A 23,751-nucleotide genomic window follows, 5' to 3' on the forward strand; every position below is an offset into this window, starting at 1 on the left:
TTTCCCTATTTAAAAATGAATAAGTTCAAATTTAAATAAGAGTAGAATATATTTAACTTTGTAAAATTTAATAATTGAATGGGAAAAATATTTATTCAATACACGCTTCAAAATTATTTTAAATATAATTATAATTTATAAAATAAATTATTAAAATTCAATATTATTTAATAAATTACAAATTTAAATTAAAACTATAGAGATGATCTTTATGATCTTTACACGTTTCCTTACTTTGAGGTATCATCGTCACATTCATACCGTGCTCGCCTTCTGCTCACGAAAAAGTTTATATGAGGCTCCATCCATAAAATACACGTCTGCCCAACCTAAGATACCTAGATTCACTCACCAACCGCTGCTTCTACTTCCCCTTGAAGGCGGCATTAAACCCATTAAACGTCCGAGACGCTCCATAAACAACCCATATCTGTTTTTGTGGGATCCATAAGGTGTGACCTACAGCGTAGTCACACTGGTAAAAATTTTGCTGTTTCGGAAAATGCAAACTTGATTAGATTGCTTCGGTTCAGCAGAGAGCATCGATCCGTGGACGATCTGAATCACTTCACATAATTGTGTTTGTGATGATACATTGATAGGAAGTACAAAGTCGGTATTGCTTCTATGGCCTCCGGTGAAAACGTGTGCCACGCGCAGCAAGATGGCGGGCAGGATGTGTGGATGGGCGAGGGAGGCGATCATGCCTGTGACAAGAAAGTTCGTGAACATCTCATAATTACGGTTAATGGCATCGATGGAAGGTTCAATTCCTTATTCTTCTTTCGGGAATTCAACAATACAGTTTATATTCTGCAATCGAATTAAATTGTTTTCAATGGTATCGTGCGAATTATTGTTGGGATTGTCGATGAGCCTCTCTGTGTGTACTTGTATGCCTAGCGATTTATATTTAGTCTGACCTTTCTGTAGGTATTTGATTTCAAATCTTTGCCCAATTGAGCAAAGGCCCCGCTTCTCGCACCTTGAATGGATTTTGAAACCTATTTTTTTGGCTATATCCTTCGCAGCAATACCATTAGGTCATCAATTTTCTCCCCGGGAATTGAGGGCACTCAGTGATGTGTATTTGATACAATTGACCGAAAGTTTTATTGAAGGGCTCGGGGAATTATTTTCAGGGGTCCGAATACCTGGAAGAACTTTTTGGGTAGAGGGGAGGAGAGCTGGGGACCGTAGATCCGACTGTTTATTAATCTAATAATTTTACTGTTATATTCACACACATTTACCCGAACAAGAAGTTCGACTTGGGATGCAGGCTTGTGCTTTCTTTTGTAGCTTTTAGAAGAATTATATTCAGAGGAGGTCTCTTCAATCAAACATATAAATCACATTAATGAATGTCCATATACTAAATTAAGCTCAAATTCTCCTGTATACATACTGGGGCAGTATAATTGACTGTAGTTAAAGGCGTAATTATCTTAACCAGATTGATCTGACGGTTTAAGCAAGATTACGGTAGTGTAACTAACCGATATATGCTAATTCCATGGCACTACATTTTCTTTACTCGGCCTGGCTGTTAAAAGTTTACCAGTAATTGCTTGTTTTGTTTATATTCTATGGAATTGATTATTATTTTCTGTGCATACAGTGCAGAGGATTGGAGATATGCTGCGGATCAATTTGTGATGGCGTTTCCTGACAAAGTTATTGTGCATTGTAAGATTTGCTTCTTATTCTTTTGTATGTATATCTGTTGTTATTATTGTTCTTTTTTGATAAAATGCTTCAATTAAACAACTTGAATGAATGATTTTTATTTTTATTTTTATTTATTTATTTATTTTTTTTTTTTTCCGAAGAAAAAGCGAACTTTTTATTAAGTAAATAAAAAGTTACATTGCAGATGCTGTGAGCATTTCAGTTTCTACTATTGACTGCTTATGCAATCAAAAAGAAAAAACTCCTATCTGTCTTTGAGACCAACTGTTCTCAAAAAGGGCAGCTGTAACCATTATATATCAGCTGTTTTGAACTGTTCAGCCATGTGTGAAAACATCTCCTCCTTCCGGAGGCCAAAAAGAAATACCATCATGAAGTGGGTCTCCTCGGATAAAAGAGGAAAACAACCCATACAATATAGATGAGTTTCATATAATCCAAAAAAACATAGTCTTAAACAAGATTAAATACAAGTATAAAGTCTGTGTAAGATGCTGTTACTGAAAGAAAAAGGATAGAAAAACAGGTCACCATTGATATGCATGGGGCGGCTGATCTGAAGTATGAACCTGTTCCTGAAGGTCTTCAACTATTTTCCAGACTCCCAGATTCTGCTGCAGACCTTCCTTAGAAAGCCTATCCGCTGTATCGTTGCTGTCCCTATATATATGGCAAATGGAAAAGCTGTTAAAAGATGCTATTAAAACCTGTAGTTCTTCCAGCAAGGGTTTCAGAATATGGGTGATTACAGAGAAACCCTAGAGTTTGCAGGTTCGAGCCATGGCGACGGCGTGTACAGTCAAAGATGTCTCCCCCCACGAGCTCGTGACAGATAATGCTGCACATCTTAAACGATCCGGCAAGATTGAGCTTCCACACTGGACGGACCTTGTAAAGACAGCCACGTTCAAGGAACTCGCTCCATATGATCCTGACTGGTACTATGTTAGAGCAGGAACCCAAATGGACCACGCGGCGAGGTCAAAAACGGAAGCCCATCGCCATGCGCGGATATACGAGGAGGTTCTCGGGCTGCAGAGAATCGATGTGCCCAACTCTGGTTTGGAGCCACGCAGCCATCATGCCGCAACGCGTTTAGAGCCCAGGTCGTGCCATACCCAGAACGCGCGGAGCAATGGCAGGGGGGGAAGAAGAAAAGAAGTCCAGGATGCGGCAGGGTTGGTTTATGCAGGTTTTCACACTGTTTCGGCCGTTGCAATCAAAGAAGGGGGACTGCATGTTGCAGATCTGCTCCCTCTCTCAATGCATTGGCCCAAATATTGCAGATCCGCCCTGGATCTACCCAATCTGGCAAATTTTCGAGAACAGCCAGAACCCAGGCAGCAGATCGGCGGCAACAAGCATAGATCGAGCAAAGGGTTTGTAGATATAGGCATGCAAAAGGAAAAACGACCCAATACGAGGCCAGATCTGGCAGATTGTTTACAGCCAGAGCACACGGAAAGTAGCCGCAACACCGGGTTAGGCGGATCAGGAACTCAGTCAAAACCCAGGCTACAGGTAACAACAAATCGTTTTCAGATTTTTATTAAAACCCCCGAGGGGAAAACTTGTTTAGTGTGGGTACATGCAGAAAGCACCATCTGGCAGCTGAAACAGCAAATATGGGCAGTGACGGGATACCCAGCTCGGATCCATCATTTGGTCAGTGGAAGGTGGTCCCTTCAGGATAGTAGAACCCTGGAAAGCTATGAGATTAGTCCAGGAACAATCATTGTCTTAAACCTTAGGCTGAGAGGAGGGGCTCTGCCTCAGGGACAGCCAAGCTCCTCAGGAGGAGACAAGGGAAAAAAGTCAGCACCTCAGCAACAACCAAAGGGAGCTTCCTCATACAAAAATATTTTACAGGGTAACAGAGACTCAGGGTCCTCTCCAGAACAAGGCGGATATACACCTAGGCCATATATAGTAGATCAGCTAGGGCAAACTCCAACCCTTAACTTTGATTCTACAGGGCTTGATGATTTCGTTAAGTCCTATGAAACGCAGGCCCTAATCTGCCGTTTTAACAGTTTTTGGCAAAAACCAATGGATTTATTTCACTGGATCTTCACCAGTTGGACCATGGAATGTGATATACATTTATGCTCCAAGGGGTTTTTTATAGTTAGATTTGCATCCAAGGAAGTCAGAGATACAATCATCAGTGCTGGGCCTTGGTTTTGGGGAACATCGGGGCTGTTTATGACCCCATGGTTTCCAGATTTCGATCCAAACAAAATGACTGTATCCAAAGTGCCGGTCTGGGTCCGCCTATACAACCTTCCCCTTCACTTTTGGAGTGAACGAGTATTGGAAGGCATTGGGAACAACATAGGGAAATATATCAAAACAGATCTGGAAAGGATTGATGAAAGGGTCTACACTTTTGCACGCATTTGTGTGGAAGTAGATCTAAGTAAAGGGTTGCCGGATAACATAAGGCTGATCTACAAACAACAAAATTGGTTGCAAGCACTAGACTATGAAAACACTGCCTTCAGATGTAGGCTCTGTAGGCTGACAGGACACTTGCAAAGCACATGTCCAGAAGCCAAGAAAGTAAACAGTAAAAAGAAGCAGAAAGGGAAGCAGAGGAAAGGATGGCAATTTCCCCCCCTGACTCAGAGGACGAAGAATCAGAAGCAGAAGAGGAAGATACCCCTGCAGAGAATGTCGAGGATTCTCAAGAAATGGAGATGCAAAAGGAAACCATATCAGACAACAAGGCTTCACAGCTCCACTCAAAACAGGCAGAGAAGGCGAGCGAGGATCTGAGCACTGGAGGGATCAAACGGCATCATCACTCAGATACTTCAGACTTAGACAAGGAAATAGCCTCACAGAAAGCAGAAACACAGTTAGTCATAGCTTCGATTGAGCGCACTCAAGGAGAGTGGCGCAAAGTCGAAAAGAAAAAGGGGAGAAAAACTTGAAGGGTGAGTCCATTACTCATTGCCCGAATTCAGTTTTTTCTGCCTCTTTCTCCCTACTTCTCTCTTTCTCTTTTTCTTCTTCTCAATGCACGTTAATGCTGTAACGTTGCATGGGGTGCGAAAGCACTTGAGCCCAATGGGCATCTTATGGAAATGCTTCAATGCATCTGCTTGTGTAACTTTTCATTCTTTAAATAAAAGGTTACCGATTTTTTCCTATGGAAAAAAAAAGGGTTTCAGAATATGATTTTTGCAAGAGTATTTTCCATTAACCCAGTTTATCACATTTAGAGAGTCTCCAAAGATCTGAATTGTGAGGATGTTTCTTTGAATGAGCCAACAGAGAAGTAGCCTCAATGCTGACAATTCGGCGAAATTGTTTGTTCCTGTCCCTAGGCCCACTGAGGCTTTGAGAGAATGATTTGCGTTTACTTGGATGACTATACCAGTTCCAGCCCTATTGTTTTGTGAGGCTCCATCGAAAAAAACCCAAGGAATGCCCTCTTTAATGTGCACTTTCTTATTTTGAGATTTGGATTTTTTCTCCTCTGGTTCAGGTATGGATGAGTAAATGGAAACACATTGAATAGCCGTTGCAGATACTGGGGTATCCTTGTCCTGAAAAATACACCTGTTTCTTGCTATCCAAACCCCCCAGCATATAATGAGCAGAAGATTCCTCATATTCCCTTCAGGGTGTTGATGCCACCATTTTTCCCACGCCTCATCCATGTTCCCACTACCCCAATCAAGCCTTTTGCACATCATTTTCTCTACCTCCCCCATATCTTCTTTGTTCCAGGGCAACTTAGGAAAAGATGGTTGATTGATTCCACTTTTGATTTGCATACTGCGCATCTCCCAGGACCATGCATAAATCTTGACTGAAGAATGTCCCAAGTTGGAATTTTTCTTTTTAATATACACCAGAAGAAAAGTCTGGCCTTGGCCGGACATTTGAGCTTCCAAATATGCTTCGCCCACCATTTCGGGACTCCCCACCCTTTTCTAGACAGAATAAATTTGTATCCACTTTTTGGGGAGTACTCACCAGATTCTCCATGAGCCCATATCAGCATATCCGGCCTATCATTCAGCCTGACACTTGATCGGATGAGTTCTTGTATATAGGAATTCCATTCGTTCCACCATCTATGATTCAGCTCTAGTTCTTCCCCATCTTTCAAAGCTTGTCCCCACATAGATGAGTAACCCACCTTTTCCACTTGGTTTAAGGAAATAATGCTCTTACTTTCCAGGTGTCTGATTAACCCTGGGGATAAAGCATAATTTTCATTACACCCTACCCAAGGGTCCTTCCCTATCTTCAGGTTCCTTCCATTCCCGATCTTCCATGCCAATCCCTGTTCGATCACCTTAAAGGATTCCACTGTTGCCTTCCAGATCACTGAGACATTCTTCTTATTCTTTACCGGGTTTCTAATCCAATTCTCCAGAGGGGCTGGATCTATATATTTCCTTCTCACCACTCTTGTCCATAAGTTTTCCATCGTTATAAGTCTCCAACCTGATTTGGCTGCCAGTGAGAGGCTAAAATCGGGAAGACTTTTTATTCCCCATCCTCCCCAGTCCTTTGGCCTTGCCACTTTATCCCAAGCCACCCATGGGAGGACCTGGTTTTCCTTAGGGCCATCCCACAAGAATCTGCTACAAATTTTCCTTATTTTCTCCAGAATGCCTTTAGGAACCCAAGTTAAGGCTGCCCAGTAGACTGGGATGGCCAGAAGTACAGATTTTATAAGGGTCAGTCTTCCCGCTCTGGAGAGCCATTTGAAACTCCAATGAGAGATTCTGGTTTCTATCTTTGCTATCAACCAATTCCAATCCTCTTTCTTGTATGCATTTGGCTTTAACCAGAACCCAAGGTACTTAAAAGGTGATTCCATGGTACACAGTTGAAAAGGAAAGAGAGATTGCATCTGTGCCCTTCCTTGTCTGTCTGCTCCTGCGACTATCAACTGAGATTTTCTGGAATTTATCTGCATTCCAGTAGCTTTCAAGAACAGATCAAGAATGTTTTGTAATTCCTTAATTTCATTTGACTCTCCATTTGTGAAAATCAAAATATCATCTACAAAAAGGAGATGAGAAATGTATAGATTGATTGCTACTTCAATACCTTTTACCTTCCCTTCCCTTCTGGCCTTTTGAATCAGCTGGCTTAAGCCCTCTGCCACTAAAAGGAAGAGAAGAGGAGACAAGGGGCACCCTTGCCTCAGTCCCCTCTGTCCTTTGAAAAAGGGAGTAGCTGCACCATTAATTAGAACTGCATAGCTGACGTTTGTGATACACCCCATTATCCAACTGATGAATTCTGGTTTGAATCCTAAGTGAGTTAGGAGCAGTCGGATGTAAATCCAGTTTATCCGGTCATATGCTTTAGATAAGTCTATCTTTATCACTGCACCCTTCATATTTTTCTGTCTAACACTATGCAGAACCTTCTGAGCAACACCAATGGATTCATGAATTTGCCTTCCGTTTAAAAACCCAAATTGCTCCATTGAAATGTGCTTCGACAGAATTGGTTTGATTCTGATTGCTATCACCTTAGCAATAATCTTGTATATACAGTTGCATAAAGAGATTGGTCTGAAGTCCTCAAAAGTTTCAGGAACTTCCTTCTTCGGGATGAGGGCTATAAATGTAGCATTGAAAGGGCTATAGACCTCTCCTTTCTTTCTGGATTCTTCTACTACCTCAGTTATTTCTGCACCTATCAAGTCAAAAAAGTGGTGGAAGAGTTCTATGGTCCATTCGTCCGGTCCTGGGCTCTTTTCTTTAGCCATGGATTTAATAACATTTTCTACTTCCTCCTTTGTTACCGGGCATAACAATTCCTCCGCTTCTTCCTCCTCCACAAACCTTGGGAAACATTGTGCATTTTTTATTACCTCAGCAATAGTTGCCTCTCCTGGATCTGCAAATAGATTCTGAAAATGCCTTTGCCCTAGAGCGGACAAGGATTTAAAAGTCTTTTCCTCCCTTCCTTCTTCGTTTTTAAGGTTCCAGATAGTGTTTGCTGACTTCCTCCCTTTTGCATAATTGTGGAAGAATCTGGTGTTTTCATCTCCAGCTTTTAACCAGATTGCTCTGCTCTTAAGCCTCCATTCCTCTTCTCTGGCCAAAAGAATTTGATTCTTGAGTTTCTCAAGATGGAGGATCCTATCTTTTGATTCCTGAGAAGCGTACCCATCTTCCTCTGTGCTTTCCAGCTTTTTCAGTTCCTCACTTATCCTGTTAAATTCCTCGTTCTGATTTGCCTTCCTGTCTTTTGCCCAATTAATAGTAGCTTTCTTCAGTCTTTTGAGGTTTTCCATAAACAGGAAACCTTTGTCCTCTGTAGAGCTGGAATTAGGGTGTCTCCATGTACTTTTAAAAAGATTGATGAAGGAAGTTTCTTGTAACCAAGAAGCATTGAACTTGAAAGGGGCTGGAGGCTTTGGGGGAGGGCTAGAAAGTTCTAAGTAAACGGGGAAGTGATCTGAAGATCCTCCCTCTTCAACCCATTGTCAAAACATTGGGATCTTGGAGGCTAGTTCTTCATTGATGAGGAAACGGTCCAGTCTTTTTGCTATTCTAGCTTCCCCTGCTCTCCTATTCCTCCAGGTCGGCTTTAACTTTATCGGATTCACATCTATTAGGTTGTTAGCAGATAACATATTAAGGAAGAAATCTGTCAGAGGATCTTCCCTAGCCGATGGACCCCGGCCTCCCCTCTTCCTATTGAGAAATTTAAATCCCCTCCCAGGACCATGCATTTCCTTTTCAGTAAAGGTTTGGACATCAGATCATTCCAGAAAGCCACCCTTCCTTGACAGGGCCCATAAATGTTGAGAATCGTTAAGGGGAGGGCGAAATCTGGGGATTGAATTTCCATTCCCATCACCTGCTTCATCCCCCATTGATTCCACACCTTTATCCTCCCTTCCTTATAGCTTACAGCCAGACCCCCCGAGTGTCCATCTGAGTCCATTGCCGAGAATTTCCAACCTGGGAGGAGGGCATTTAGCGTCGATTCCACTTCTGCTCCATTCCCCAAGGTCTCCTGAAGAAAAAGAATATCTGATTTTGAATTTAAAACCAATTCTCTAAGGGCTAGTTTTTTGGGTTTACTGGCTAAACCCCTACAATTCCAGGATGTCAAGATCATTTCACAACATTCTCAGGGGTTTGCACCGCTCTAAGTACCCCAGTGATAGACTGTTGTTTCCCATCTGCCACGTCAAACTTAGCTTTTATCTAGGCCATGGATAGGTTTGATTTCCTTCCTCTTTTATTCCTTTTAAGGCTTGGGGTAGGAATCAGACCTATACCACCCACTGACTCTGAGGAAACAGGTTTACTGTCAAGTGATTTGAGATTGTAAGGGCATGAAGGATGGAGGGCCGAGGGAGTTGGATTAGGGAAATCACCTTCACAATTCAGATCTAAAGAAGGCATTGCAGTCGAGATGTTTGCTATACCGGTTTCCACATTGGATGTTTCATGATTTTCAATTAATTCATTGTTAACAGGGATAAAATTTTTGAAAGGAGACTTTGTGATCAGACTATCTTCGATTTTTCCAGAATTAAGATTAGGAGGGGAGATTGAGTCTAAACACATACCCATTGTTCCTTCGCTCTCGACGGGCTGTTGAGAAGGTGCCAGTTCCTCGGAGGTCTCTGTTTTGGTTTTATCAATTTCCTGCTCCGGATCTTTGTCCAATCCGCTGTGCCGAGGTTCCTGTCGAACTGCTTCCTGATTTTGCCCTTCCTGATGGACCTCCGCCTCCATTCCTTCGTCTATCTGATCCACTGGGGTCTCCTTTCCTTGAAGAATTTGGTTATCCCTAATATGCTGCTCCCAACGAGTAGATGTCCTCTGGAATCGTCTCCTTCGCTTCCCTAAGGGACATTCCTTAGCCAAATGGCCATAAGCATGGCATCTATGGCACCTGAATGGCAAGTATTCATAGTCCAAAATCCGTTCGAAGACGAGATCTTTGTATTGTAAGTTGATCTTTTCCGCCAGTCCTTTGCTGGGGTTTACACTGACTAAAATCCGCGCCATAGCCCTGTTCCAGGTTTCTAAGAAAGACATATCTGCTTCCAAGAAGGTGCCCAGTCTGTTCCCTATCGCTTTAAAGACTGATTCGACCCATAAAAAAGAGGGCAACCCAGGTGCTCTAACCCAAACCGGAAATGTATCAGTTGTCTCATGAACTGCATCAAACAAGGGGCTCCATTTTTTTAACAGCACAGGAATGCTCCCAAATGCCCAATTCCTTCCGACCACCCAGGCAGCCGCCTCTTTGTTCTCAAAGCGCACCTTGAACCAGCCCTTTGCAAGGTTTGATACCTCAAAACCCTTAATTAAATCGGATGGCCAGTTTTGTTCTCCCCAAGCTTGGATAAAGCTAGCAGTGAATTTTTTCCCCCTTGCCCTACCAACCAAAGTGCAATCTGCCACCTCTAGGGCTTCTTCAATACTCACGTCCATACCCAGCACCAGGTTCCCTTCCAGGTTCTGCGAGCAAATTGGTCTTTGCTTTTTTCTCTTCTCTCCTTTATTCTTTCTTCCAGCGTCCTCCTCCCTTGTCTCCTTGCTTAAACCATCCCTTACTTGTGCTTCCAACCCAGGGTTTAACTGGGAGAGCCGAGGCTCAAAACTTGATGGAACCGAAATACCCAAAGAATATAGGAAATGATCGACTGGGGTTTGATTAATTACCTGATTTTCCAAGGATGCTCCAGTAGAGACTTCAGGAGGGTCTCCAGTCTCCTCTTTCGGCCGTCCTTCAATCCTCTTAGGGCATCCCTGGTCTTTTAATATGGATGCCCTTGTAACTGCTGACACCCTACCAAAACCCCCTTCGCTTCGCAGTCCAGATCTTGTACCAAAGTTAACAATGTCCTCTAATCCTCCAGAGGGAAACGACCCAACAGAAAACTGTTTCCCTTTGTTGCTTTGGTGGGGATGTCGGATGCTTGCATGCAGCGCATCCTCGCCAGATCCGCTTGCCTGCTGCAAAACTTTTGAGTCCTGGTGTGAGAAGATAACCCCTTCTGGATCCTTTGACAAACGTAGAAAGGATTGTTTAATTTTGAGCGCTTCCGGAGTAAGGGTTTCAGATCTAAAGGTTTCAGATGCTCCAAAGTAGCGCTCGATGTTTTGAGCTGAGGGGTCTTTCCCCCAAATCGACAGAATATCCTCCAATGCTGGGTCTAGGTCCACGAGCTCACTAGGGTTAACCATGGTTACTCCGCAGGTTCTCAGGAATGTTCGCCGATCGGTTTCGCTGCCAGCACAGAGGTCCCAATTCTTTCTGTTTCAATAAACGATTTACTGTGTTCCAAAAAAAACCCTGTCTCCCAGCTGTCAGCCTTATACAGCTTCTAACCTCCAGCTGCCTCCCCTCCTGTCGTTATCCTCTGAGACCCTACGTTTCGTACCTGGCTCGTCGGTCATAGATTACCGATGATCCAAAACCTCGTCCTGTCTGGTCCCGGTTCCGGCCAGAGCACCCGCTCCCAAACCCTCACCATCACAGTGAGCTAGCTCTCTACCAGGAAGTCACTGTTCGCCAACTTGAATGAATGATTTACAAATGAGGAAGGTGATGTATTTGCACACCTCCATTAGGCTTTGGGTGCTAGCCCCAAGAAGAGGAGACTAGGTAAGCTACCGTTAGGCTTTAATTAAATAACTTGAATAAATGATTTACAAACAAGGATGGTGATGCATTTATACACCTCTATTAGGGTTTAGGTCCTACCCCCAATATGGAGACTAGGTTGGTCTTAGCCAAAAATAGAAAAAATACAATGAAGCTTAATAAATGGGTAAGGTACTTGTTCCTCATGCAAGTGGGTATCCTCTAGGAGAATTTTTTTCTCCTAATTCATCAAGCCGAGAGCCAATGGCCCGAGGATGATCCATAGATAGCTATGCCTTAGAGCTCTCCATATAAGTCTGGTCAATGCTTTCACTTAGCATACTTCTTGAAGGAAGGTGGGTGACGTATTATAAGGTACACTGGTGGGTCATGTATTATAAGGTAGACTAACCATTTCTATAATCATGTGCTTTGATTGAATGTTAAGTGCATTCTAATATGAATCATAGTTTTAGCTAGATGATTGACTGCTTTTGATTGTATCTGTGTTCCCATGCTTCACATTATGTGATGGATATGGAAGTATTATATAAAAATTGTATCCGTGTTCCCACGCTTCACATGGGAGGTTATCCCTTTGTTCCTAGTTTAGCGTGACCTTCCTTGAAGCCTTTCCTTTCAAGTTTCCTCTATCCAAGAAGGGCACAAATAGGAGGCAATGATTGATACAATGTGTCGTGGCCCCAAGGTAATCCATACTTATCTCTTTCTAATATGAATCATAGGTTTAACTAGATGATTGACCACTTATGATTGTATCCCCGTTCCCTCGCTTCACCTAGGGGGTTATCCCTTTGTTCCTAGTCTAGTGTGACCTTCCCTTAAGCCTTTCTTTTCTACTATCTAGGAGGGGCACAGATAGGAGGCACTGATTGATATAGTGTGCCTAGGGTAATTTACACTTATCCCTTTCCATCAGTCTGTTGTATTCACCACCATTCTTTAGGTTGATTGTCATTCATCATTGATACTGGCACCCTTTATCCTCATCTTTGAGTAAGGCCTAGAAACTTTTCCCTTAAGAGGTTGATGCAACTGAAAGAAAGATAAAAACATGTATAGCCCACAAATGGAAGAAAATCTAAAATGCAAAAGATGGCTAGGACAATTAAAGTGCATGGAAAAACCCTAGCTTGAGCTCTACCTCCCTCATTAGCCATCACCCAACTTTTAGCATATCATGCTCTATCTAAATGAAAGGAAGTTCAATATGTCCCAACTTCGATGAGCAATAAACCACTACATCTTGAAGGGGTATTTGAAAGCATCAAGCAAGTGGGTTACGCAAGCTAATGCAAGAAAGAAAAATAAAATCTTTGAAGTAAAAGGCATAATAGAGGGCTGGTAAAAATAGGCCAAGGAAAGGGGTAACTCAGGCCTACACGATTGCTCTATTGTCTCATCATTCACTCATAATGTTGGACCTCATTCAACTAGTACTAAGGCAATGCCATCTTCCTTGAAGGTTTCCCCATTACATATCCACCTTTATCACATGTACTTGTGGATTGGTGTGCCTTCCTAGGAATTGTCCTTCCCCTTAGGGTTGGAAGTGCCCACTAGGGCTATGGAATAGCCATCCCAAACATAGGTATGGTAACTTGCTTATAAATCACTAGATAGAAAGACATTTGAAGGCAAGGCTTGTATGAAGTATTTTGGTGCCTCTAGCATTAAAAATGGCCCACTATGATACTTTCATGGTTTCTTTACCTAAGAATGTTGATCTCACTTGATCTTAAGGGTACATTTCAGTTGTTTCCTCATAGATGCATTGGATATCCCTTGAAGGATGTCTTGACACTTCTGCAACACCTTGAAAGAGGATGTCTAGCTCTGCAAGCGAGCACTTATGACCTGGAAACCTTGGTCCTTGAGGAGCCCTCACATGGATGTATGATACCTTCTTCACCACCAAATGCTGAAACGCTGAGCTCAGAGACCAGGACATTGCCAAGGTTGATGATGTATCCCAAAGGACCCAAGATGACCTTGCACCTACTTGCTAGGTGTTGCCTTGTTCCAGAGCCCAAATGAGGATGATGACGACTTGAGATACTTTGGGAGGATTGATACACCCCTTCACGATGTTAATGCCATGCCCTAAGTTTGCAACGTCACCCTTGCAAACCCTAGAGTGATGATGCGTGGCTTCTCGATGATCATGTATGGCTTGAAGAGTTGTGGCTTGATGATCCACCCTTTCACATTGATGAGATGTCATGTAGTGACTCTTGGATCTTTTTTGGCACTTTGCTTGATGAAGATGCTCACTTAATGAGGACGACATCATGTTGGAGAGTTTTTGCTTGCACACATGAGAAAAAGAAGGCATTTTATTATGTTTTGACATTATGAGAGCTATCTTATAGGTCAACTTGTGATCTATTGACCTTGTGAACACTTAAAAGTCATAATTTTAGGGCTTTTACTTGTAAACTATGTGCAATTCTACTTGGTTACCCTTTGATGAATGGAGGGGAGTCGAATTGAGTGGATCGTTATCACACACACTCAATTTTCTCTCTTTCACTTAGACACAATGGCTAGCTAGGGTGTGCAAATTGTCTTGGGGAGGATATGTTTTGCATGAAGAGACTTTCTTTGTATGAATGAAGTGATGCTTGCTTGAATGGTGTAAGTTTAATGTTATTTTTCTTCCATTTTGCATTAATTGCTGAAATTAGGGTTTATCTTGTGCCATATTAAACATTGCAATTTGTTTTATGAACTCTTGTTGAGCTGAGAGGTTCATTCTACAACCCAGTATGAGGGGATGTGTAAGTTTGTCTGTCCGTCCGTGCCCCTTTAAAATAAAAATTATGTTCTAAATAGAAAAATAATGTCGGCTATAATTAAAAAAAATGAATATGCTATAAAGTAATTAGAAGTAAAAAAAATGTGTGAATAAGATGTTTAAATCTTATACTTTTCAAAAATATTTCAACAAGAGATTTAAATAAACTATTTGAAGATATATGTTAACTAATTTATGTCATATCAACTTCACATATATATATATATATATATTTATATATAGAAAAAATAAGTTTTTATGGTTAATTTTTTTATTTGGTCCTATATATACTCTATTTAGCATTCAAAAATACAATTTAAATAATGAAAAATAACACATTGTATTTTGCACTCTAAAAAAGTTTGCACGTGAAGAAATTTGATCCCTCTTGACTCATGTTAGATCCGTACTTAAGATGGATCTATGCTGGTTTCTTATTATGCAAAATTTGTCATCAAGTATCCATTGAAGGAACTAGATTACATCCTTTGACCTTAAATCTCCTTAAAGTAGATGCAACTAGGGTTTGGTAGAAGAGCGAATGCTTTCTCCTCCCTCTCTGCCCAAGGTCCTCTTCCTTTTACCTTGTCCACTTGACTCCATTGCCCCTTTTGATTGAAGGCACTAGTCCTTGTGTGTTGATCAAACCAATTTGTCCATCTTTTATTTTATGGTAAACTAGGTTTAGCGTTTGGTTTAACCTACATCTTAAAGCTTAATATCATCCATATGTTATTGTCCTAAAATTACATATTGCATCTATAAATTTCAAAAAGTCAAAATCTATCATTTTATGTATTTTTTACCCTCAATTTTAGGGACGACATCTAGGGTTTGTTTGCTGTTTTGTGCATTTTCAGACATTAAATCCTAGTGTTGACCTGCCTCTTGTTTACCTCTTCCTTCTATAGCCTTGAATTTATTGTCGATAATACCCTTAATAGACTATTTCAAATTGTTTTTGTAAGTTTTACATGCTGTAAAAAGTGCATTCTTTTAAAACCCTAATTTATAACAACAATCGATATATTGATGGTGGCTAGTGGGAAAGCTAACTTGAAAATCTATAGAAATTATCTCGGTCTCTTAGGCTTAGACAATGGTTTCCTCCAACCCATCATCTCTCTCACCCCAAGCCTTTCTTTATTGAAGACCTTTCTAGGGTGTATAAATTAGCAAGATCCTTAGAGAACCATTTCGCTTTGGATACCTTAGTCATCTAAAATGTAAGTCTTGTTGGGGAATCCTCCCTTGTAGGGATAGTATCGAACCACAACAATAGGGAAGAGGCCACTAATGTGATAGTGGTTGCTGATCTCATTGTTTCTTGGTACCACACAAATATGTATTGACAAATCCACATGACACTTTTAGACAATCAACCTTGTCACGGTTGAAAGTTTCTCTGTTCTGATTGGTGTTTTCTAGTTTATGGGGGGTGCCCCTAGATGATGTATGCTATTATCCACTTAATATTCCTGTGTAAAACTTCAATTTGATTAGCATACAACAAAGCTTTACTTTTGACTTGCTGATAAGCAACCAAAAGTGAAGTAATTCTTTAAAATGAAATTTGTAATGGTTGAAATTAGATTTCTGAAAGTAATAGTAGCAACAAAATTGAAAGTGATGCAAGAAACGAATGTGTGCCTCAAGTGAAATAATTCAAAACAAGTGCACTTCAATATACCATCACACTGCATAAAAATTCATTCAATGGCCTCCAATACATTCAAAGAGTTAGAATCAAACATAATTGAATAAAATCACAAATTACCCAAGAAGTTGGTTGCACCATAATGAGCACTGAGTGATAGGCTACTGTGAATTCCTTCACTTGTAGTGGAGCTAGTGGTTTGAGAGACTCAAACACATAAAAGTGATATCTCCGCTACTAGCAAGGTATCTAAGAAAAATTGTCCAACCCTTGTACTGATGTTCTAATATGCATATATGGAAGAAACATTTCCTCCCTCAAACTAGTTGATCTAATGGCTCAAAGCAAGGAAAAGTTGGAAAGGCCAAAAGATCTGTATGTATAGCCAACCTTTCTTCCTTTTCCACTTTCAGTTATCAAAATCACAAAATCTGCTTTCTTTGCTCCACCTCTTGAGTAGAAACATAACAAAATCTGCTTTCTTTTCTTCACTTTTTGAGTGAAAACATCAACAAAATTTGCTTTTTACATCTCCTCATTAAATTGGAAAAATATTGCTTTTCCTCTAGCTTTACTCATGAAGACATTTAGTAAAATCTCCCATTCTCTCATTAAAACTATTTTACCCTTTCCCATGTGATTAAATAATTAAATACAAATTTATTTATTTAATCATTTCACAACTTATGACTTTGAAGTCATAATCTTGGAAAATTTACCTAGAGATATGATTTAGATTCATGCCAAGTGTTAGCTTAAGATAGAAACTACCGACAATGATGCTACTCAGCTTCTCACTTTTCCATGCGAAGAAAGCTTAGGCTACCCCTTAATTCCTAGTTAGGAACCACGACCAACACTGCACTTGCCAAATATATAAACTTACTAATTATATACATGCCTTATGTTGAATTTTTGCAGCTATGGTTGGTCTTCATAATTTATTTTAGCCCTCCAGATAAAAAGAAATGACAAATATGAATGTATTTGAAATTGGCTTCAAAAGAGGGAAATTCAATTTAAAATAAATAAATAAATTATTTAGCTCCACAAAGTCAAGTCAATCGTCCTACATGTAATGTTCCAAATAGAAAAATACAGTAGATAACTCAGGCAAAGGACTAGCTACAACTATAGAATTCAGAAATGCACAACCATACACATTAAACGCTGAAAAATGAGCAAAAATTCTGAGCCATTATATTAATATGGGTAAATATGAGTATAACAAATAAGATTAGAGGAACCTGGGCTTGCTATTGCAAGATATGACAAGAACCCAAGTGTGAATACAATGCTTAAATGTTGGGAAGATTCCTAGGAAGAATGTGCATGCCAAGGAAGAACTGCTAGCTGCTGCTGGAAGGAAACAGGAGAAATAGCTCTTTAAGGTGCTCAAAATGAGATGAGACTAGGTGGGCAACCTCCTCACAAGAACCCTAGGAAAACCCAGAAAATCTCACAGACCCAAGTGGTAGAATGGCTTCCCCAAATAACTGTGCCTTGCTTTGGAAATACTGTTGCTGCTGGCTGGCTTCAACCCTCTGTTTTGGCCCTCAAAAGTGCTCAGAGAATTCTACCAAATTAACTGGAGCCTCTCCTCATAAAACCCACAAAAATCAAGAAATCTTTTGGGCTAATTCTAGTTGACCCGGAAATACCTAAATTTGGATGAAATTCCCAACAAATGGGTTTTGCGTCCCACCAAGAATATCTTCTGCGAATTAGCTCCAATTTCCTCCCTCGGCTGCCGGAATTTGTGAGTATCCTTGTGTCCCTTGGCATACAATTGCACCCAGTCGCACATCTTTGTGCACCGCCAGACCCTGCTACGTGTTGCTCCATCATCCCGGATTAGTTGATATCCCTCCTATATCGATGTGTCGATCACTATATGAGGAAATGCACCGCGATGTGATCCACTCCTCCTACACCACGGTGCAACCCTGCACACCACTGTACACCTCCATGCTCCTCTGCATACCATTGCATATCCTATACACCCCTGGATGTCAAGGCCCAAGACTGAGTCTATAGGCATCATCCTGTATCTTGTTAGGGTTGCCATCTCCACTATCACACCTCCATAACATTGGATGAGTGGTCCTCCCCTCTTTATCTTCTCGAAGATATCTGACAGGCAAACCTCCCTAAATGTCAGTGGTGGTGTCACTAAGGTGTTGCTGCCCCGCGACCTTTGCACCCCACATATCCACAAAAAATCCTCATCCCCACACAACATTCTGTCTTGTGGCCTGCTGATGCCACCTCCTCCAATCAACCCCTGCTAGAGTATGTTAGTCATCTTATGACCCCATGCCTGACCAACATGCTAGGACAACTCACAGTGTCTACCCACTGCCCTGGATTGTCAAGGTCGTCATCTTCGCTACCACACCTCCATAACATCAGATGAGTGGTCCTCCCCTCCTGATCCTCTCGAAGATATCTGATAGGCAAACCTCCCTAAATGCCAGTGGTGCTGTCACTAAAGTGTTGTTCCTCCGCGACCTTTGCACCCCACATATCCATAAAAAATCCTCATCCCCATACAACATTCTGTGTAGTGGCCTGCTGATGCCACCTCCTCCAATCAACCCTTGCTAGAGTATGCTAGTCATCCTGCGACCCCATGCCTGACCAACATGCCAGGACAACTCACGGTGTCCACCCACTGCCCCTGTCAATCCATCCTGTCACTAGTGGTTCTTGGGCATCTGATGAAGACCTGCAAGCGAGGGGGCAATCAGTCTCCAGATCCACCATCCTGCTAACACCATCACTAATCAAGTCCATGATGTGACAGGAAATCCCACCTGGATCCCAACAACAATCTGGCCCTCTAGCCCCTTTGGTAATCCAGGCCTCTGTTGAACTGTGGCCATGGATGTATCCAACCTCGTACTGGTCCATCGGGTACCAACATAGTACCTCTCGCCATCCAATCCCAAAGGAGGGATCAAATGTGCAATCTCCTATGTACGAAACAAGCTCTCCATGCTGGTGTTGTGCCATACTCAACTCAAGTCGCTTGCTTCTGCTAACCCAGTCATCCCCTATGATCTGTCTAGACAACTTTGCCTCCCTCTGTTCGATGCATAGAGGCGGGCTAATAATGTTGAAGGCCCCACCATTGTGACTCTAAAGTAAACTATGCTGAAGTCCCAACATGTGCTCTCCTCATTGCCCCTCATCAATGGCTAGCCCAAAGGATGGTTGCACTTCCTCCTCTATCACGGCCTCAACATGAGCCTGCAATTGGTCCTCCATTGACAACCCATCATGCGAAACATCCTCACTGGTCTCTTGGTACCTCATCGACCTGTTGTGTGCTGCTATCTCCTAAAAGCTCTAACATGGCCCTGGACACCTCATCAATGGATGGCTTGATAGGTGCACGCTTTACTCTCTCTGCCAATGCCTCAACCTGTGCCATCACAGGGCTAAACAATGGTGGCGACTTTGGAGTCACGCTAGGCCGATCTATGTCCTCTTCATAATCCTGGGTGCTCTCAGCGTCCTGCTCAACCTCCTCATCAGGCTCCTGATATCTAAAGACAGGTCTCCACCAACAGAAACACCTCTTGGTCTCACCCTCTAAATGCCCCTGTCTTGTCTACTCCATTTGAGGAGGTCTGGTGCCCTCTCGGTTAAATCTCTCTAGAAGCCTCCGTGTGAACTCCCTATAAGACATGATACCTGCATGACCTAAAGATATCGGTCCACAGTACCACCACTCCATGGCATTTCCATCCAAATGACAGATGCCATGGTTTAGCCGAAAGTATGTGTCCAGTTCTTGCACCCATTTTCTGACGGAACTCCTAGTTGAACTATCAAAGTGGGTGAGGGTTATTTTTCCCACCGTCTTCTGTACGCCTTGCTTTGGTTGATCTCCCATGAGTGATGTGAATGGCTTCCCCCCTGTGACATGCTTATCTCTAGGGTCTCTGTCATAAGGACGAGGATGGCTTTGGCCTGACAACTCGCCCATTTGGGTCATCATTTCCATTATCTTCTTATTACCCTTGAGGATTTCATCAATGAGCTCTTGTGTACTCTTTATTCCTTGAGCCATGGATTTGTATGTAGTTCCACCAGTCACTATGCATGCATGCCCAACACCTCTATGATCTTGCTAGCTTCCCCACAGCTGGCCAAGATCATGCTCTAATACTGCTTTAATGTTCCTAATTGGAAAATTAATAGTAAATACCAAATCATGAACTAGCAACAGTGATCAAAAATATGCCATGCAAACACAAATCAATACACCAAGGAAATAAGGCAACAATGTTGAGCCATTTTATTAACTTTCAAGCTGGAACCGAGTACAATGGAGTGAAATGATAGAACCTGGGCTTGCTTCTGCAAGCATGCAATACCCAGGTGAGAAACTAAGTGAAATCTCCAGTTGAAATAGCCTAATCTGCCCAAACGCATTGCCTAGAAATTTCTGCTATTGCTATTGCTACTGTTGGAGGCAAATTGTAATATTGCCCCTCAAAACTGCTCCAAAAATTCTAAAAAATTAGGGGAAGGCTCCTCACACCCCAACTAACAAAACCCAGAAAAATCTCACAGACCCAAGTGGTAGAATGGCTTCCCCAAATAACTGCACATTGCTCTGGAAATATTGTTGCTGCTGGTTGGCTTCAACCCTCTATTTTGGCCCTCAAAAGTGCTCAGAAAATTTTGCCAAATTAGTTGGAGCCTCTCCTCATAAAAGCCACAAAAACCCAGAAATATTTTTGGCTAATTCCAGCTGATCTGGAAATACCCAAATTTGGACGAAATTCCCAGCGAATGGGTTTTGCGTCCCACCAAGAATATTTGCTGCAAATTAGCTCTAATTTCCTCGCTCAGCTGTTGGAATTTCCTCTGCAAAATTTCTTCGGAAAAGAACAAGAAATCTAAGCTCAACTCTTGCACAAAATCTCCATTACATTAATATGGGTAATTCTGAACCATTATAATATTAACATAGTAACACGGGTACCGCTCCCAGGCATTGGAGAGCACGTACCCCACGCTCCCGCTCTCCTGGGAACTTGGGAGCTGGTAGGAAACTTTCCAAAATTGTTGGGAGATTCAAAGGGTACTTTGGAGCTTTTCGGGAGCTTCATTACAACAAATTTTGACGTTTCGGGTACCTATTTTGAGTAGAGAAGGTACTATTGGTTTATTTTCTAAGTGATACATGACAGGTCAAGGGGTTGGACTGCAAGGGCTCTATAGAGCGACAGAGATGTGGAGATGTAGCAAAGGTTTCAACAAAATATAGACAATTGCCATTGATTCCTTCGCAGCTTTTGTTGCAAATCTTGAAGTTCAACAATTGCAAATAAGTCTACTTTCTTGAAGTCTATCTTGAAGCTTTAATGATAAGATTCGACAAATTACATTAATGGTCAGAAAGAGAAAGAGTAGCATGTTAGTCAGTTTCATTTTATAATTTTCCAAACTTGAATTCTGAAGTTGTTTATAATATAGTGTTGCATAAAGTCACATAATAATCAAGTAATAATAACCTTTTTTCCGGTTTGAGAGTTCCACATGTTTCTTTGTTGGCATGGAATTTCATTGGCAAATTATTGATGGATTAATATTTTGATTTTTTTTGTCAGTGTTTCAAATTTCAATCTTTTACATATTTCATTGCAAGATGGAATTTAATTAGCAACTTTAGGATGGAAATAAATAAATAATATTATTTTTATTTTTAATATATATTAAATTTTAATATATTATATTATTGTCGCTCCCAACTTGACGTTTCCTGTAAATTTGGGCAATGCCTCTAGCTATATTGGATACTTGTTTTCCCTTACCTGAAGTACTCGCATACCAGAAACTCGTGCAACATAGAATATTAATATGGGTAAATCTGAGTATAACAAATGAGATTAGAGGAACCTGGGCTTGCTACTGCAAGTTAGGACAAGAACCTAGGTGTGAATACAATGCTCAAATGCTGGGAAGATTTCCTAGGAACACTGCTCATGCCAAGGAAGAACTGCTAGCTATTGCTGGAAGGAAACTTGAGCAACTATTCTTTAAGGTGCTCGGAAAGACTAGTTGGGTGACCTCCTTGCAAGAACCCCAAGAAAACCCATAAATATCTCATGAACCCAAGTGGTGGAAATGGTCTGAGAGTGAACTACGCCCTCTTCTAATAATTTTTGTTGCTGATTGCTGGATGGAACTAGGAATTCTGCCCTCAAAAGTCCTCAAAAAATTCTGCAAAATTAATCCTAGCCTCCTCTCACCAAACGCACAAAAACCCAGAAAAGGTTTGGGCTAAATCCACGAACCCTTGGTGACCCCCAACAAGTGCGAATTGCTCAATTTGGCCAGAAAATGCTCCACAGTTCTGATACTGCCTGCATTAGGCCCAAATACACCGCTAAAAATTTCCTCACGTTCTTCTACAAATTTATCTTCAAAATCCCAACCTTTTTTCTAACCCCTTGCTCCAAGAATCAACTCTCTCTCTCAATGCCTACGCAGGCTGTGTCTAGGAGACTCTAAGTACTGCCAGAATTAACAAATTCGACCCACAAAATAATGCTGATATCAACGCTGCAAATCCACTACAAAATCACTGTCATCAATAGAGAAAACCACCTGCAAAATAGTCGAAACTCCCACCCACAATAACTGATCCTCTAATGAGCAACTCAAACTACCTCTGCACCCCAGGGGTGCAAAAGTTAAAACTTAGTGAATACCTACAATAAATCTCTGTGGAAATCCTGAATTGGACTCCCCAAATTACCTCACTAGGGAGACACTTAAATTTCTCCCAAATGAGGGTGGAATTTTCCTCTCGAAAATTCCTTGTGCTAAATAGCATGGGTTGTTTTGGCTAAGAAGCTCAAGAGAACTAATTGCTGAATAATCAAATGACCAAAAGATGCTCCACAAAATGAGTCCATATTTTTTTTATAATTTTTCCTGATGCTTCCAAACTCCTTTTTAATATTATTTTGTTGGTGGGGGCCATTTTCCACTAACGTACTTTTGCCTCCATTTTAATAAAATAATAATGTTGGGAAAAATATGGGGGGGGGATGGGGGGGGGGGGGGGCGCGGGGGGTTGAATCAATATTTTAAACTCACTTTAATTTTTCAATTTCTCATTTGATTTTTGTACGCTACTGTCATTTAGGAAACCCACGTATGTACGCGACTGTGGTAACTGCAAATCGCGTATATACAGTTAACTAATTTATCATTTATTTCATTAATTGTTCATCCTTAGCCAATGCATCATTACTTCATTATTCATTCATTACGTAGAAACCATAAGTAGTAAAGAGAAGATAACACAACACATAAGCAACACACATAGAACACTAGGATTTTTAGGTGGAAACCCAATGTGGGAGAAAACCACCGTTGCTATCTTCTCTGTCTTCTTCTTTTATTATAAAGGGAAACATCTTACAATCTTATACTGACACAGACTCATACCAGTACACAGGCATCCACCTGCAGAAGGCTCCAACCTTCTCTCGTTCTCCAGCTCCCACTGGAAGGGAGCTCCAACCCCTTGATCTCGTTTACCAGCTCCTACTGGAAGAGAGCTCCTACCCCCTGCACAAATTTTCCATCTACTAATGGAAGGAAGCTTCGACTCCCTCACTGAAGGCTCCAACCCTCAGTACCTCTTGTGGACCACTTTTCATAATATTTCATACTGGATACACCTGACGCAAAACATTAAACTTGTAGGCCACTTTTTATCATATTTTCAGATTGGACCCACTTCCATCATTTAAGCCCAATATCAAATAACAGTTTTGAAACCAATCACTGAATCAATTCACTCAATCATTGAACTAATTGAATCAACAAATCAATCATTAGATCTCAATCAACCAATGCAACTATATCAAACAAATCAATATAAGATCATATCAATGCACAACCATTGATAAGTATACCAAACCATATATTGTTCATCACAGAAACCAAATGCTGT

General features: G+C 41.3%; 1 protein-coding gene across 2 annotated transcripts in view; it reads left to right on the plus strand.

Annotated features, from left to right (window-relative positions):
* Positions 1–298: 298 nt before the first annotated feature.
* LOC149258200 (putative lipase ROG1) overlaps positions 299–23,751 on the plus strand; it is a 72,350-nt gene continuing 48,897 nt past the window's right edge. The window contains exons 1-2 of one of the 2 annotated variants that reach the window (XM_089414896.1): positions 299–764; positions 1,622–1,689. In XM_089414896.1, coding sequence (XP_089271022.1) covers positions 628–764; positions 1,622–1,689 — 205 coding nt within the window. In that variant the 5' untranslated portion in view covers positions 299–627. The remainder of the gene's footprint in view (positions 765–1,621; positions 1,690–23,751) is intronic. The other variant, XM_089414894.1, reaches the window with a different exon arrangement.

Source organism: Pinus tabuliformis, chromosome 6, assembly GCF_031772625.1.
Source record: "Pinus tabuliformis cultivar Carrire ecotype Pingquan chromosome 6, CPIR1, whole genome shotgun sequence".
NCBI classification, from domain to species: domain Eukaryota; kingdom Viridiplantae; phylum Streptophyta; class Pinopsida; order Pinales; family Pinaceae; genus Pinus; species Pinus tabuliformis.